Below are 17,598 nucleotides of genomic sequence, written 5' to 3' on the forward strand. Positions count from 1 at the left end.
AAAAAAAAAAAAAATAGATAGATAAAACAAATTAGCTGGGCATACGGCTGGCTGGGCACAGTGGCTCATGCCTGGGATCCTAGCACTTTGGGAGGCTGAGGCAGGCAGATTGCCTGAGCTCAGGAGTTCAAGACCAGCCTTGGCAACACAGTGAAACCCCATCTCTACTAAAATACAAAAACTTAGCCAGGTGGCCGGGCACAGTGGCTCAAGCCTGTAATCCCAGCACTTTGGGAGGCCGAGATGGGCAGATCACGAGGTCAGGAGATCGAGACCATCCTGGCTCACAAGGTGAAACCCTGTCTCTACTAAAAATACAAAAAATTAGCCGGGCGAGGTGGTGGGCCCCTGTAGTCCCAGCTACTCGGGAGGCTGAGGCAGGAGAATGGCGTAAACCCGGGAGACGGAGCTTGCAGTGAGCTGAGATCCGGCCACTGCACTCCAGCCTGGGCGACAGAGCGAGACTCCGTCTCAAAAAAAAAAAACTTAGCCAGGCATGGTGGTGTGCACCTGTTGTCGCAGCTACTTGGAAGGCTGAGGCAGGAGAATTGCTTGAACCTGGGAGGCAGATCATGTCACTGCACTCCAGCCTGGGTGACAGAGTGAGACTCTGTCTCAAAAAAAAAAAAAAATTAAGTGCGCATAGTGGAGCATACCTGTGGTCTCAGCTGCTCAGGAGGCTGAGGTGGGAGGATCGATTGAGCCCAGCAGGTCAAGGCTACAGTGAGCCGTGATCAAGCCACCACACTCCAGCCTGGGTAACAGTGAGACCCTGTTTCAAGAAAGAAAAGAGTGACTGAATTTGCTTTTCTGTGATTTGGTAGAGAATTTCTTCATCAATGTTTATAATGGATATTGGTCTATAGTTTTCTTGCAGTATCTTTGTCTGGCTTTGTATCAGGGTAACACTGGTCTCATAGACTGAGTTAAGAAGTATTCTCTCCTCTTTAATTTTTGGGAAAAGTTTGAGAAGGATTGGTGTTAGTCCCCTTTTAAATCTGTGGTAGAATTGACCAGTGATGTTGTCAGATCCAGGGCTTCCTTATGTTGGGAGATTTTTGATTAATGATTTAACTTCTTAGTAGTTTTAGGTCTACTTGGATTTTTACTTTCTTCATGATTCCATCCTGGAAGGTTTTTTTTTTTTTTTTTTTTTTTTGAGACAGAGTCTTGCTCTGTTCCCCAGGCTGGAGTGCAGTGGCACGATCTCAGCTCACTGCAACCTCTGCCTCCCAGGTTCAAGTGATCCTCCTGCCTCAGCCTCCCAAGTAGTTGGGATTACAGGTGCCCACCACCATGTGCAGCTAATTTTTTTTTGTTTTTAGTAGAGACAGGGTTTGCCACGTTGGCCAGGTTGGTCTCAAACTCCTGACCTCAGATGATCCGCCTGATGTGAGCCACTGTGTTCCTGGCCTGGTTTTTTGTTTCTACAAGTTTATCCATTTCTTCTATGTTATCCAATTTGTTAGTGTACAGTGGTTCATAGTAGTCTTTTTTTTTGAGGCGGAGTCTCGCTCTGTCGCCCGGACTGGAGTGCAGTGGCCAGATCTCAGCTCACTGCAAGCTCCGCCTCCCGGGTTTACGCCATTCTCCTGCCTCAGCCTCCCGAGTAGCTGGGACTACAGGCGCCCGCCACCTCGCCCGGCTAGTTTTGTATTTTAGTAGAGACGGGGTTTCACCGTGTTCGCCAGGATGGTCTCGATCTCCTGACCTCGTGATCCGCCTGTCTCGGCCTCCCAAAGTGCTGGGATTACAGGCTTGAGCCACCGCGCCCGGCCCATAGTAGTCTTTTCTAGTTCTTTTCATTTCTGTAGAATTTGTACTAATGTCCCCTCTTTTATTTCTGACTTAGGAATTTTAGTCCTTTCTCTCTTTTTTAAGTCCATTTAGCTAAAGATTTGTCAGTTTTATTGTTCTTTTTGAAGAACCAACTTTTGGTTTCATTAATTTTCTCTATTGTTTTTCTCTTTCCTGTCTGTACTCTCATATTTAGTATTTCTTTTCTTCTGCTAGCTTTGGGTTTAGTGTGGCCTTTCTCCCCCATTTCCTTAAGTTATATAGTTCGGTTTTTGATTTGAGATCAATCTTTCCTTCTTCCTTTCTTTCCCTTCCCTTCCCCTTCCCTTTCCCCTTCCCTTTTTCCTTTCCTTTTCCTTTCTTTTTCCTGTCCTTTCCCTTTTCCTTTCTGAGACAGGCTGGAGTGCAGTGGCACTACCATGGCTCGCTGCAGTATTGACTTCTCTGTCTCCGGCGATTCTGCCACCTCAGCCTCCTGAGTAGCTAGGACTACAGGTGTGTGCCACCACACCTGGCTAATGTTTTGTATTTTTTTAGTAGACAGGGTTTTGGCATGTTGCCCAGGATTGTCTCAAACTCCTGAGCTCAAGTGATCTGCCCACCTATACCTCCCAAAGTGCTGGGATTATAGGCATAAGCCACTACATCTGGCCTGTTTTTCTTTTTCTTTCTTTTTCTTTCTTAGTTAAGCATTTATAAATTTTCCTTGTGATTGTTTTTTGATATATTGGCTGTTTGAGTGCATTTAATTTTCACAGATGGGCAAATTTTTTCTTCTGTTATTTATTTATAACTTCATCCTGTTGTGTTCAGAGAAGATACTTTGTATGACATCTATCTTTTATAATTTACTAAGACTCAATTTGTGGCCTAACAAATGGTCTGTCTTGGCGAATGTTCCATGTACATTTGAGAATAATATATATTCTGTTGTCATTGGGTGGAGTACTCTATATGTTTGTTAGATCTAAGTGATTTATTTTATTATTTAAGTCCTCTTTTTCCTTACTTATCTTCTGTCTGGCTGTTCTATTCATTATGAGAGTGGGGTGTTGTCTCTGTTATTGCGAAATTATCTATTTCTTCCTTCAACTCTCACCATTTTTGCTGGTCTGTTATTTGGTACATAAACATTTATAATTATTATGCCTTCTTGCTTTTTTGAATATTTTATTAATAAATAATGTCCTATTTTTTTCTGTTGTAACTTTTTTTGATTTAAACTCTAGTTTTTCTGATATTGGTTTAGGTACTCCTGATCTTGTTTGGTTATTATTTGAATGGAACAGTTTTTTCTATCCTTTCACTTTCAACCTATTTGTTTGGATTTAAAGTATATCCCTTGTAGACTGCATATGGTTGAATAGTTTTTAAATAAATTATGCTGATCTCTCACTTTTTATTGGAGATTTTAATTCATTACCATTTAAAGTAATTACATGGTAAGGACAGACTTCTGTAATTTTGCCATCTGTTTTCTATGTGCCTTATAGGTTTTTTTGTCCCTAATTTCCTGCATTACTGTGTTCTTTTGTATTTTGTAGAATTTCTTTATTTTATTTTATTTTATTTATTTATTTATTTATTTTTGTTTTTTTGAGAGAGTCTTTCTCGCCCAGGCTGGAGTGCAATGGTGCCATCTCGGCTCACTGCAACCTCCACCTCCCGGTTCAGGTGGTTCTCCTGCCTCAGCCTCCCAAGTAGGTGGGATTACAGGCACTCACTGCCACGCTTGGCTGATTTTTGTTTTATTAGTAGAGACAGGGTTTCACCATGTTGGCCAGGCTGATCTCGAACTCCTGGCCTCAAGTGATCCATCTGCCTTGGCCTGCCAAAGTGCTGGGATTACAGACGTGAGCCACCAGCCCGGCCGAAGTGTTTTAATTTTATATTATTTCCTTTTCTGTGTATTGTGTAACTATTTGTTCTAGGTTACTATTAACATCCTAAACTTATAACACTCTAAATTAAATTCATACCAACTTAACCTCAATAAAATACAAAAACTATTCCTTTTGAACATCATTCCCACTCCTTTCAGTTCTAGATGTCACAAAATTGCATCTTTGTACATTGTGGATATAAAAAAACATAAACTAGGCCAGGCGCGGTGGCTTATGCCTGTAATCCCAACACTTTGGGAGGCCAAGGCAGGAGGATCACCTGAGGTTGGAAGTTTGTGACCAGCCTGACCAACATGAATAAACCCGTCTCTACTAAAAATACAAAATTAGCCAGGCCTGGTGGCACATGCCTGTAATCCCAGCTATTTGGGAGGCTGAGGCAGGAGAATCGCTTGAACCCAGGAGGTGGAGGTTGTGGTGAGCCGAGACTGCACCATTGCACCCCAGCCTGAGCAACAACAGCGAAACTCTGTCTTAAAAACAAACAAACAAACAAACAAAAAAACTCAAGAGAAACATAAACTAATCATTTTTAAAATATCCAAGTCTTTAAAATTATATAGAAAACAAAATATGGACTTACAAACCAAAGTTACAATAATACTAAGTTTTAAACTAATTATTGTCTCTTTTAAAAATGTAGTACAGGCTGGGTGAGGTGGCTCATGCCTGTAATGCTAGCACTTTGGGAGGCCAAGGCGGGCAGATTGCCTGAGCTCAGGAGTTTGAGACCAGCCTCGGCAACACAGTGAAACTCCGTCTCTACTAAAATACAAAAACTTAGCCGGGAGTGGCGGCGTGTGCCTATAGTTCCAGCTACTCGGTAAGCTGAGGCAGAGAATTCCTTGAACCTGGGAAGCAGAAATTTCAGTGAGCCGAGATCGTGCCGCTGCACTCCAGCCTGGGCGACAGAGCGACACTCCGTCACACACACACGCACACACACACAAAAAAACAACAACATAGTACAAGTTTCCTGGGTGCAGTGGCTCATGCCTGTAATCCCAACCCTTTGAATGGCTGAGGTGGGTGGATCACCTGAGGTCAGGAGTTCAAGACCAGCCTGGCCAACGTGGCAAAAACCTGTGTCTACTAAAATACAAAAATTAGCTGGATGTGGTGGCATATGCCTGTAATCCCAGCTACTCAGGAGGCTGAGGCAGGAGAACTGCTTGAACCCAGGAGACAGAGGTTTCAGTGAGCTGAGACTGTGCCATTGCACTCCAGCCTGGGTGACAGAATGAGACTCTACCTCAAAAAACAAAAACAAACAAACAAAAAAAGTAGAATGGGTTGAGTATCCCTTATCCAGGATGCTTGGGACCAAAAACATTTAACTGAGCAGAACAGTAGCATCATCAGGATACCTGTATTGACTGTTAAACAAGATCAATAACAAATAATGGCAGATTTTTCTATTTTTCAGGTGCAGAATTTTCCACTTTTGGTGTTAGGTTGGCACTCAAAAAGTTTCAGATTTTGGAGCAGTTCAGATTTCAGATTTTTGGATTAGGGATGCTCAACCTGTAGTCTCTTAAATTATGTAGGAAACAAAAAGTGGAGTCACAAACTGTTGTTACAATAATATTATGTTTATAATTGCTCATGTATTTACTTTTACCAAGATCTTTATTTCTTCACATGGCTTCAAGTTACTGTCTAGTGTCCTTTCATTGCAACATGTAGCACTCATTTTAGCATTTCTTGCAGGGCAAGTATGTGGTAACAAACTTTTTCAGCTTGTATTTATCTGGAAATGTCTTGAATTCTTCACTTCTGAAGGTCAGTTTTGCTGGGTATGATATTCTTGGTTTATAGTTTTTTTGCTTTTAGCATTTTGAAGATATCAGTCCGCTACTTTATAGCCTCCAAAGTTTCTGATGAGAGATCTGCTGATAATTTTATTAAGGATCCTTTTATGTGACTTGTTGAGCTTTTTGGATGTTTGTATCTGTCTATTTCATCAAACTCGGGAAGTTTTCAGTCGTAGTTGTTTTTTTTTTTTTTCAAATAGTCTCTTTCCCCCTTCTTTCTTTTCTTCTGGGACTCCTCTGGTGCACGTGTTGGTTCATTTAGGTGTTCCATAGATTCCTTAGGCCCTGTTCACTTTTCTTCAATCTTTTTTTCTTTCTGTTCCACAGACTCAATAATTTATCTTGATTTTTTTTTTTTTTCAGGCAGAGTTTTCCTCTGTTGCCCAGGCTGGAGTGTGTTGGCATGATCTCGGCTCAGCCTGCTGAGCAGCTGGGATTACATGTGCCCACCACCACACCTGGCTAATTTTGTATTTTTAGTAGAGATGGGGTTTTGCCATGTTGGCTCACTGCAACCTCTGGCTCCTGGGTTCAAGCAGTTCTCCTTCCTCAGCCTCCTGAGTAGCTGGGACTACAGGCATGTGCAACCACACATGGCTAATTTTTTTGTATTTTTAGTAGAGACGGGTTTTCACCATGTTAGCCAGGATGGTCTTCATCTCCTGACCTCATCATCTGCCTGCCTCAGCCTCCCAAAGTACTGTGATTACAGGCATGAGCCACCGCACCTGGCCCACTTTTTTTTTTTTTTTTTAATGGAGTCTCACTCTGTCGCCCAGGCTGAAGTGCAGTGGTGCAATTTCGGCTCACTGCAAACTCCACCTCCCGGGTTCAAGCGATTCTCCTGCCTCAGCCCCCCAAGTAGCTGGGACTACAGATGTGTGCCACCATACCCGGCTAATTTTTTGTATTTTTAGTAGAGATGGAATTTCACCATGTTAGCCAGGATGGTCTCGATCTCCTGATCTTGTGATCTGCCCGCCTTGGCCTCCCAAAGTGCTGGGATTATAGGTGTGAGCCACCGCGCCCAGCCCCGGCCAGCTATTTTCAAGTAATGGTGACTTACTAGTGATGAGAAGAGCAAGTAGGAAGAGAACATTGAAACATTAAGTGATTAAAACAAAAACAAACAAACAAAAACTTCTGTTGTATTACAGATGAGTTTGGCTGCAAGTAAGAGAAACCCCAAGCAACAGCAGCTTCACCATGTAAGGGGTTTATTTTTCTCAAGTCATAAGAAGTCTAGAGGTAGGCTGCTGGCGGAGGTTCCCGGCCTCAGTGACATAAGGGCTTAGGTCCATGTTATTTTTTGGCCTTTTCTCATTGCATAGGATGCCTTTTGTAGCTCCAAGTATCATATTCATGATCAAGGCAGGAAATGGAGGAAAAGGACAGTACCAACCACAGCTTTTCCTTTTGTCAGGAAAGTGTTTTTCCTAGAAGCCTTCAGCAGACTTCTGTTTACATCCTCTGTCACATAGCCACCTCTAGCTGGAAAGGACTTGGGGAGAGTGACCATTTAGCTTTCCCATCCCTAAAATTCATGGTGGCAAGGGAGAAGGGATTTAGCAATGGATGTTGTGTTAGTCATGCTTCAGTGTCCTTTTTGTATTGCTGATTTTCTTCCCTCTGAGAGATTATTTATCAAGTTCTTATATTTCTTCAGTTACTGGTTGATAATTGCCAATTTTATATTTAAGAAATAAAAAAGATTATTGAGTTTGGCATTGTGCCAGCACTTTATAACCATCATTTCATTTAATGCTTATAATAATCTTTTGATCAAGGTTGATTTTTGTAGATGAGGAAGTAGATACTTAAAGGAGGTAAACAATTTTCACAAGATCATCCAGCTAGTAAGTGGCACAGCTGGATTTCAAATTTATGTCTTGAATTTGAAACCCGTATTTTCTTTGTCTTTACCAGGATGCTTCTAGCATTTGTCTTTTTGCCTTTAGGACATCTTCTTCACCGCCCGAAGCTTAGACACAGCATCCTTGTAGCGGCAGCATCTTTCTGCCTCTCCTAGAGAGTAGGTTGTGTTTGTCACAAGCTCAGGATTTACTTCCTGTGAAGACAGCCTCCTTATCTGTTCTTAGCCTTTGGATCTATCCCTTTTTGTCCCCTTTGATATATGCTTTATCTTAAACCTATTCATGTATTTCTGTACAGTTATATTCTGGTTGTTTTATGTATATTTTTTGTTCATCTTTCAAATAGTCCCTGCTGTGTTACAGAAGCACAGCTTTGAGCTTTCTGTTGTTGTGGGATGTAAAATAAATGGATGCAATGGGATCTTTCTCACATGAGCTCCTTGAGAGCAGGAACATTGATGCTCTTTCGGTTTCCTCCCTCAGCTTCTTAATAATTTATAAAACTCTAAACATTAAGGCACTCTTTGACCTTCTTACGTATATTGTAAGAAAACACACCAGAATTAAAAGGGATGCACTTTTAGTAGTTGAAGACATCTTTCATGGCCATTCTACTTCTTGTAACTCTTTCTTTCCCCGGGCAAAGTACTGTTAGTTTTCCTGGGCGATATGGTTTCCAGGCGCCTTACTATTTTTTTTTTTTTTTTCTTTTCTTCTGGCTTTGTTCCAGTTTGTTAAAGCCGTTTATGAAATACGATCTCATGGCCAGGCATGGTGGCTCACTCCTATAATTCCAGCATTTTGGGAGGCTGAGACAGGCGGCTCACCTGAGGTCAGGAGTTTGAGATCAGCTGGGTGTGATGATGCATGGCTGTAATCCCAGCTACTCAGGAGGCTGCAGCAGGAGAATTGCTTGAACCCGGGAGACAGAGATTATAGTGAGCCGAGATCACGCCACTGCACTGCAGCCTGGGCAACAGAGCGAGACTCTGTCTTTAAAAAAAAAAAAAAAAAAAATCTCCAGAGTAGTGCAATATATTCTCCTTACGGCCTGCTTTAGGACAATCTGTCCCTCACTTCTCTTGCTCTAGATTTTGTTCCTAAAAATGTTTCCTTAGGTTGATCTTTTTTTTTTTTTGGTGCTGAGGAGACCAGGTTGCACTTTTCTGTTTTGTGTGTGTGTTTTAGCAGCAGTGTTATACTTTTACTCATTTTGAGTTCACAGTTCCCTAAAATCTCTAAATATCTCCCATATAAGCACTATAGATACTAATTTGTTCTCTCCCATCCTTCATTAGTTTTGGGGAGTACATGAAAAAATACAACCACTTATTATTGTCATTTCAAAATTTAAAATGTCTTTACAATTTAGTTCATGATTTTGGTTGTCAGAATCTTTTTGAATACTTATCCTGACTATCCTGACTTCCAGCAGTCATATCCTTCCAAACAACCAGCCATCCTGATGTTTGTTCCTTATGCTATCTTTCAAGTCATTCGTGATCATATTAAACTGGAGGTCAGAATTCCATAGATTACCCCTAGAGTACAGCTTTCCATTGACATTGATTAATTCATTGGTATTCCCTTAGTGTTTTCACTAAACCATGTTGGGAACCATCTGACTATGTGGATATTTAATCTGTATTTCTCTGTTTTTCCCATAAACTTGTCATAAGCAACTTTGTCCCGTGATTCAAATTCTTTGTGGTTTGATTTAGCATTTCTCCTCTCTTCTGTTTATATTCTGCATATTTCACATTCTTGAATGAATATTGAAAGTAGATCCAGAAGCTTTTCCTCCCAACTTTTCTCCTAAAAAATTTTGTCAAATTCATTTTCCTTTCACCTAGATTTTCACCTAGATTCACCAGTTGTTAACATTTTGCTACAGTTGTATTCTCTCTCCCTTTGTGAAACCAATTCAAAGCAAGTTGCAGACATCATGAGACATCATCCATAAATACTTCATAGTGTGCTTTCTAAGAGCAAGGATGTTCTCCTACATACCCACATTAATATTAGCACATCTAATACATTTAACATTTCTGCAGCAGTCTTACATACAATAAAGTTCATATTCAGATGTATTTTCTAAAAAATGTCCTTTATTGTTTTTTTCCCAATCCAACATTCAGTCAAGGATCATGCATTATATTTAGTCGTTATGTCTCATTAGACTCCTTTAATCTAGAATATTACTCCTTTTTTTTTTGAGACGTAGTCTCGCTCTGTCACCAGGCTGGAGTGCAGTGGCACTATCTCAGCTCACTGCAACCTCCAACTCCCAAGTTCAAGCGATTCCCCTGCCTCAGCCTCCTGAGTAGCTGGGACTACAGGTACGCACCACCACACCCAGCTAATTTTTGTATTTTTAGTAGAGATGGGGTTTCACCATGTTGGCCAGGATGGTCTCCATCTATTGACCTCGTGATCCGTCTCCCTCGGCCTCCCAAAGTGCTGGGATTACAGATATGAACCACCATGTCCAGCCATTAGTCCTACTTAAAAACAATTTTTGTCTTTCATGATGCTGACAGTTTTAGAGTCCAAGCCAGTTGTCTTTTAATATGTTCCATAATCTGAATTTGTTTCTTTCCTTGTGAGATTCAGCCTAAGCATTTTGGCAAGAAGGTGATGATATGTACTTCCTAGTTTATGACATCAGAATTCATGAGGCAGCAGGATTGTTTGAGGCAGGAGGATTGTTTGAGCCCAGGAATTTGAGATCAGCCTGGGTGACAAATGAAGACACCATCTCTACAAAAAATTTAAAAATTAACCCAGTGTAGTGGTGCACACCTGTAGTCCTACTTGGGGGGCTTTGGCAGGAGGATTACTTGAGCCCAGGAGGTCGAGGCTACAGTCAGCCTGGGCCACAGAGCGAAGCCCTGTCTAGAAAAACAGATCTGTAATGTTAGTTTGTCTTTTAATATTATCATACATAAGAAAATTAACAATAATCTCTTAGAATCATCTAATACCCAGTCTATAGTCAGAAGATCTTGATTGTCACTATGATTTTTAAAAATAGATGATCTATTCAAATAGTCTATATATTTTATATGTTATATTTCTTAAATCTCATTTATTTTGTAATACCTTCCCACCCTTTTTTTCCAATGCCATTGTTTTGTTGGGAAAACGAAGTGATTTATTCTATAGTATATTCCACCTTCTGGGTTTGTCTCCTACATTATTCTTGGTTATAAAAATCTTCAGTTCAACTTTACTGTCATAGGAAGTTGGGTACTAATTTATTTATTTATTTTTTGACAGAGTCAGGTTCTCGCTCTGTCACCCAGGCTGGAGTTTAGTGGCACTATCATGGCTCTCTGTAACCTTAAACTCCTGGGCTCAAGTGACCCTCCTGTTCTATGTTACCATGCTCAGCTGATTTTTACATTTTTTTCTGGAGATGGTGTCTCGCTATGTTGCCCAGGCTGGTCTCAAAACTTCTGGCCTCAAGTAACCCTCCAACTAAGCCTCCCAAAGTGCTGGAATTATAGGCATAAGCCATCATGCCTGGCTTTTCCTTCTGTTATGTGAGCCTCTTAACTAGCCATAATTATGAACAAAGCTTATAGTATTGTCAATGTGGAAAAAAGTAGGCATAAAGTGTTGACTGATCCCAAGATATCACCTAAGTGTTAGGGATTGTAGTACATTCCTAATGTTGGCTTTTTTTTCTTTTTTCTTTTTTAAATGTGCCTTTTCTCCTACAAGATAAAAAAATAAGAAAAAAAATCTCGTTGGTTAAGTTTCTAATTTAATTTGACTTAGCTTTGTTCTTTGTTTAAGTTTTCCCATCAGTATATGCATGAATAGATTGTACTTATGTGGAATAAGCTGGAGACTGTTTAACCAGATTTGTGTGGTGCCAGGCACAGATGGATACTCAATGTCTTTTGATGAATTGTGTCATATTTTGAGGTTATAAGCTTTTCGAAGTTAGGAGTCTGTTTAATGTTCTTTATGTAGTGGCTTGAAAATAGTGAATAAGGATTTGTAAATAATGTTTCCATAAACACGTTTGATTAAATCATATTAAAGTAATATAAAATTAGGAACTAAATTTTAAAATGTTGATGGTTATGTCTAATTGTGAAATGTTTTGATAATTTGACATTTTAAATTTTGAAATGACAATAATAAGTGGTTGTATTTTTCTCCTTGTAAATCCATAGACATCAAAATTTACAAGCTCTTCAGATATTCCAGTAGAATTTATAAGAAGAAATGTTAAACTACGTGGACGATTACGCCGAATAACTGAGAATGGTTTAGAAATTGAACATATACCTATTACTTTACCTATTATAGCTTCGTTGAGAAGTAAGTAAGGTACAAGATTAATGAAATTAAATAACTATTGTGGTCTTCTTTTATTAGATGTTATTTATAAAATAGCAAAAGAAAAAAATCATTTTAATTCCTAATAACTCTCCATTGTCCATGAGAAAGTCTCAATTTTTGGCCTTATATATAAGGAGGTGCTTAATTTGGCTCGGATTTCCTTTCTTCTTTTGCTCCTTTTTTTTCTTTTTCTTTTCTTTTTTTTTTTTTTTTTTTTTGAGACAGGGTTTCAGTCTTGTTGCCCAGGCTGGAGTGCAATGGCGTGGTCTCGGCTCACCGCAACCTCCGCCTCCCAGGTTCAAGTAATTCTCCTGCCTCAGCCTCCCGAGTAACTGGGATTACAGGCATGCGCCACCACGCCTGGCTAATTTTCTTTTTTTTTGAGACGGAGTCTCGCTCTGCCCCCAGGCTGGAGTGCAGTGGCGGGCGATCTTGGCTCGCTGCAAGCTCCGCCTCCTGGGTTCACGCCATTCTCCTGCCTCAGCCTCCCGAGTAGCTGGGACTACAGGCGCCCGCGGCTACGCCCGGCTAATTTTTTTGTATTTTAGTAGAGATAGGGTTTCACTGTGTTAGCCAGGATGGTCTCGATCTCCTGACCTCGTGATCCGCCCACCTCGACCTCCCAAAGTGCTGGGATTACAGGCGTGAGCCACCGCGCCCGGCTGCTAATTTTCTATTTTTAGTAGAGATGGGCTTTTTCCATGTTGGCCAGGCTGATGTTGGACTCCTGACCTCAGGTCAGGACTCCTGACCTCCCGCCTTGGCCTCCAAAAGTGCTGGGATTACAGGCGTGAACCACCACACCTGGCCCCTTCGTTCCTTTTTAAATTCAGCTATTCATTCAGTCATTCATTTCACAAATGTTGAGCACCTATTATGGTCTATGACCTAAGCTAATTGTACAATGTTGGGTAAAACAAACACAATTCCTTTAACCCTTGAAGCTTACAGTCTAGGTGGAAGATAGACAACAGACAAATGAAAAGTTGTCCTAAGAGCTGTGAAGAAAAGGAGAAGGATACTAGGATAATTCTGGGTGGTCTTGGGAGTGGCAGTAATGGAATCTATACATATAGAGTAGTCAGAGAAGGCCACATTGAGGAATTGTTATTTAATCAGGTACCTGAAGAATTAAGAGGAGGCTAGCTAGGAAGAGCATAGGTGAGAAAGAGCATGATGCTTTTGACAAGACATACCAAGACTCCTGTGTTTGAGACATAGGGAGGAAGGGTGTAAGACAGGGGTATCCAATCTTTTGGTTTCCCTGGGCCACATTGGAAGAAGAAAAATTTTCTTGGGCCACACATTAAATACACTAATGATAGCTGATGAGCTAAAAACAAAACAAAACAAAACAATATCATAATGCTTTAAGAAAGTTTACAAATTTGTGTTGGGACATATTTAAAGCCGTCCTGGGCTGCATGTGGCCCACAGGCTGCAGATTGGACAAGTTTGGTATAAGATGCCACTTTCCTGCTGCAATTCCTATTTCTCCTTGCTTCACATCAAAGCCCCCAGGCACACACAGACCTTCCTGCTGCTTATATGCATTCTCACAAACCTGGGCCTGGCTCTCTGCTTGGAGTGTCTTGGCCTCTGTTGAACATCAATTGATTCTTTAGGATCTGGCTCAACTGTTAGCTCTTTTGTGAAGCCTCCTTAACTGCCAGGCTGAATTAGCCTCTTTCTTTACTATACCCCACAACAATTTATGATACATACACTGCAATTATAGTACTTATTCACCTTTTCTGCTATTGTTATGTATTTAGGTTTATATTCCTCACTGAACTGTGAGCCCCTGATGGGCAAGGATTTTTTCCTTTTCATTTTGGTATTCAAAGTCCCTAGAAAAATACTTATTAGCCAATAGAGACTTGGTAAAATTTGTCAAATGGATTAATTTAGTTCTATTTATGGCTCTTCTTAATATTCTGATTTTATGAAGAAAGGAGTTCTTTTTTAAAATCCCAAGGTGAACGAATATCACTCTGTTCAATAACGTACAACTGTAAAGGAACAAGATTGATTTTTTCCCCCCCAAACATACTTGATACAATTAATTCTTTTAGTAAACCAAAGAGAACTTACACAGTTTTAATGAGTGTTGCTCCCTGAAGAGAGATTACCAAGGATGGCCTTTTTTGACCATCTCAGCTCTAAGTAGGATTTACACTTCGCAAGTCCTTTAGCTTCTCAGTTGTTGTAATAATTTAAATCTCTTCTATCTGATAGTAATGACTCATCAGAGCTTAGCCAGCCAGATCATCACTTGTGGTTGTCCGGGCTATGCATTGCATGTCTACAGGGGCGATATTCAACAGAAATCTGCCTCCTGAAATCATGCAATGCCACGGCACTGTAATTGCCACATATGATTTTTATTATTAATGGGTCCCACAACAAATAATAAAATGTTTATGTAATTTGGCACATAGAATCTGAATTTTAGAGTCTAAGGGAGCCTTAGAAGTTCCTTAAATTTCCACTTTTCTCCTCCACTTATTTTAATATTTTCTACAGAGATTAAATGCCATCTAGCTAATAATGTTGAAATCAAAGCTAGAAAACAGATTTTCCATCACTCAGTTCAGAACTGCATGTATAGACATGTAGAAGTTAAAGAAACAGATGATAAATGTCTTATACCTCTCAACAAATACTAACCACTACAAATGTCATGATAGTGCTAATGCCTGTTTTGTGACTAACATAAACTGCTTATGTGAAAAAGATTATTTTGCACTTTCAGACATGAAACCTGTTTACCTGTAGAATTGTTTTAGAGCTAGAAAGTTGTTACCCAAACACCATTTTGAATGATATGATAAGTTGCTAGAGCATAGTCTTCATTTTAAAATAGTTAATTAAAAGCTCCTTATGTTCCTTTCACTATTTTTACTTCTTGATTTATGTAATAGAAATAGGTATTTATTCTATTTCTGAGGAGGGCTAAGATCCAGGTCCTAAATATGGAGGTCATTCTTACCAAGAAGGTTTGGTTCAAATGACTCAACATAGTAGTAGAGGCTGCATGGTGTAGTAGAACACAGATTGGTGTGTGAAGCTGTGTTCTGTTTCTGCTTTTGGTCTGTGGTTCCCACCACCATCAAATAAGAGAGTTATAAGATTTCTAAGACTCCTTTCTAATGGCAATTCTGTGCCACCTGTCCCTTCTGCGATCTTATTTTTGGTGTGTATGAATGAGGAGGCGCGCACACACACAAACACACACACGCACACACACACGCACAGCCTAAACCTTTTATGAAGTGAAACATTTAGAATACTTAATTCCTCCAATTATTACTGAATGCCTGTGCTATTGCTACAGTCTCAGTACAGCGGCAAAGAAAATGGGCACACACTTACAGTAGTCATAAAACCTGCAGTCTAGTGAGGAAATTATTCAAAGCTTCTCTTATCCCTGACGGTAAAAAAAAAAAAATGTTTTTGACATAGGTGTAGATGATTCTGCTGTCATACAATTTCGTGTGTCTCATGAAGTTGTACATTGTCATGAATCCACTTATAGTATTTTATAGATCTAGAGTTATTTTAAAAAATCAGTTTTGTATTATGTCCTATCTCTCTAAAACCTTAAAATATTTAGCCACAAAGTTTCCCACCCATCTCATGAGGCAGAAATATAACAGACTCCCTAGTTGGGGTTTGCTTCAGTTTTCATCTTATGTCTGTAGTTTTTCTAGATAATCATGATCCTTCCCTTACTTGACATAGTCACTCTCTACTCCCTTCTGCTTCTCTGTGTATTTGAAACACCCAAGTCCCACCTTATATTTATTGATTGATTTTGAGACTGGGTCTTGCTCTGTCCCCCAGGCTGGAGTGCAGTGGTGCGATCACGGCTCACTGCAGCCTCCTCCTTTTAAGCCAAAGCAATTCTCTTACCTCAGCCTCCTAAGCAGCTGGGACTGCAGGAGTGCACCATCATGTCCACTAAGTTTTAAGTTTATTTTTTGTAGAAATGGGATCTTGCTGTGTTGCCCAGGCCCTTCTTGAACTTCTGGGTTCAAGACACTGGCCCACCTCTACCTCCTAAAGTGCTGAGATTACAGGCTGAGCCACTGCATCTGGCCAAGTTCTACCTTTTTGATAGAGTACTCTTGGCCTACTCCACTGGAGCCTAAGTTCTCCCCTCCTAACCAGCACCTACTGTGTCATCCCATCTATTATGAATTGGGCTTTATTTACTTATTTATTTTTGATGTTTGTATAAACGATTTATTGAAGGGCTGAGAAGGTAGAGGGATTCATGTCACAGTAACACAAAACTAAAAAAATTCATAGATTAGAAATCAAAGACCAGGTGGTGGTGGCTTATGCCTGTATTTCCAGCACTTTGAGAGGCTGAAGCAGGAGGATCCCTTGAGCCCAAGAATTTGAGACCAGCCCTGGCAACATTGTGAAACCTTGTCTCTACAAAAAAAATTTAAAAATTAGCGATGGCTCATACCTGTAATCTAGCACTTTGGGAGGCTGAAGCGGGTGGATCGCTTGAGTCCAGGAGTTTGAGACCAGCCTGGGCTACATGGTGAAACCCTGTCTCTACAAAAAATACAAAGATTAGCAGAGTGTGGTGGTGCAGGCCTGTAGTCCCAGATAGTTGGGAGGCTGAGGTGAGAAGATTGCTTGAACCCAGGAAGCAGAGGTTGCACTGAGTCAAGATCATGCCACTGCACTCCAGCCTGGGTAACAGAGTGAGAGCTGATTTCAGAAAACAAACAAATAAACAAAAAAATTAGCTGGGCCTGATGGCATGTGCCTGTTGTCCTGGTTACTTGGGAGGCTGATATGGGAGGATTGCTTGAGCCTGGGAGGTTGAGGCTACAGTGAGCCATGATCATGCCACTGCACTCCAGCCTGGGTGGCAGAGCAAAACCATGTCTCCACACACCACACACACACACACACACACACACACACACACATACACACACACACAGTGGTTCACGCCTGTAATCCCAGCACTTTGGGAGGCCGAGGTGGGCAGATAACTTGAGGTCAGGAGTTTAAGACCAGCCTGGCAAATATGGTAAAACTGCCTTTCTACTAAAAATACAAAATTAGCTGGGGTGGTGGTGGGGGTGTGGTGACATGCGCTGGTAATTCCAGCTACTCAGGAAGCTGAGGCAGGAGAATCACTTGAGACAGAGGTTGTAGTGAGCCAAGATTACACCACTGCACTCCCTCCTGGGTGACAAAGAAACTGCATCTCAAAAAAATAAAAAATAAAAGTAACACTTTTCAAAAAAGTAATTTGTTTCTGGAAGATTTATTTTTAAATTCTTATTGATCACATTATATTTTAAATACTCAATGGGGAATTTGCTAATTTAAAGGAATGCAATGACCTTTGTCAAGTAAATAATTAGGATATTAATACTTAGGTTGATAGTGTTTTATTAGATTAATGGACCATCCACTTCAAGTTTTCGGTCCCAAAAACTTTGTTCTCAAAGACTATGGGGTTGACACAGGATTTTTTGGCTCTGCTTCGCCAGAGACCTCCACGGCTGGTGATGCCCCTGTCTGGACCTTGCTTGGCCCTGGGCTTGCCACAGGAGGTATTCTGCCCACCTGGCCCGGTGGGCTGCACTTGGCTTGTACCTTGGTCTGGAGCCTGTGCTCATTTGCACTTGCCATTCGGTGGGTCACGATTCTTGTCCCACATCCAAGAAGAATGAGGTTAGCTGACCGCTGGTGGGTGAGCAAGGCAAAGTTTTGTTGAGTAAACAAAACAGCTGTCAGCAGAGAGGGTACCTGAGTTGTGCAACCCCACCCCCACCACCTGAAGTCAGGTAGTCCCCTGCCCGAAGACAGGCAGTC

The 17,598-nt window shown here is 40.8% G+C and overlaps 1 protein-coding gene across 1 annotated transcript in view; it reads left to right on the forward strand.

The window, feature by feature from the left end:
* The window catches only part of MISO1 (mitochondrial inner membrane subdomain organizer 1), a 47,732-nt gene that overhangs the window by 23,206 nt on the left and 6,928 nt on the right, over positions 1-17,598 (forward strand). The window contains 1 exon segment of the mRNA XM_017854982.1: positions 11,577-11,724. Within this exon segment, the coding sequence (XP_017710471.1) occupies positions 11,577-11,724 (148 nt within the window).

This window comes from Rhinopithecus bieti, unplaced genomic scaffold, assembly GCF_001698545.2.
Source record: "Rhinopithecus bieti isolate Rb0 unplaced genomic scaffold, ASM169854v2 scaffold_2454, whole genome shotgun sequence".
NCBI classification, from domain to species: Eukaryota; Metazoa; Chordata; class Mammalia; order Primates; family Cercopithecidae; genus Rhinopithecus; species Rhinopithecus bieti.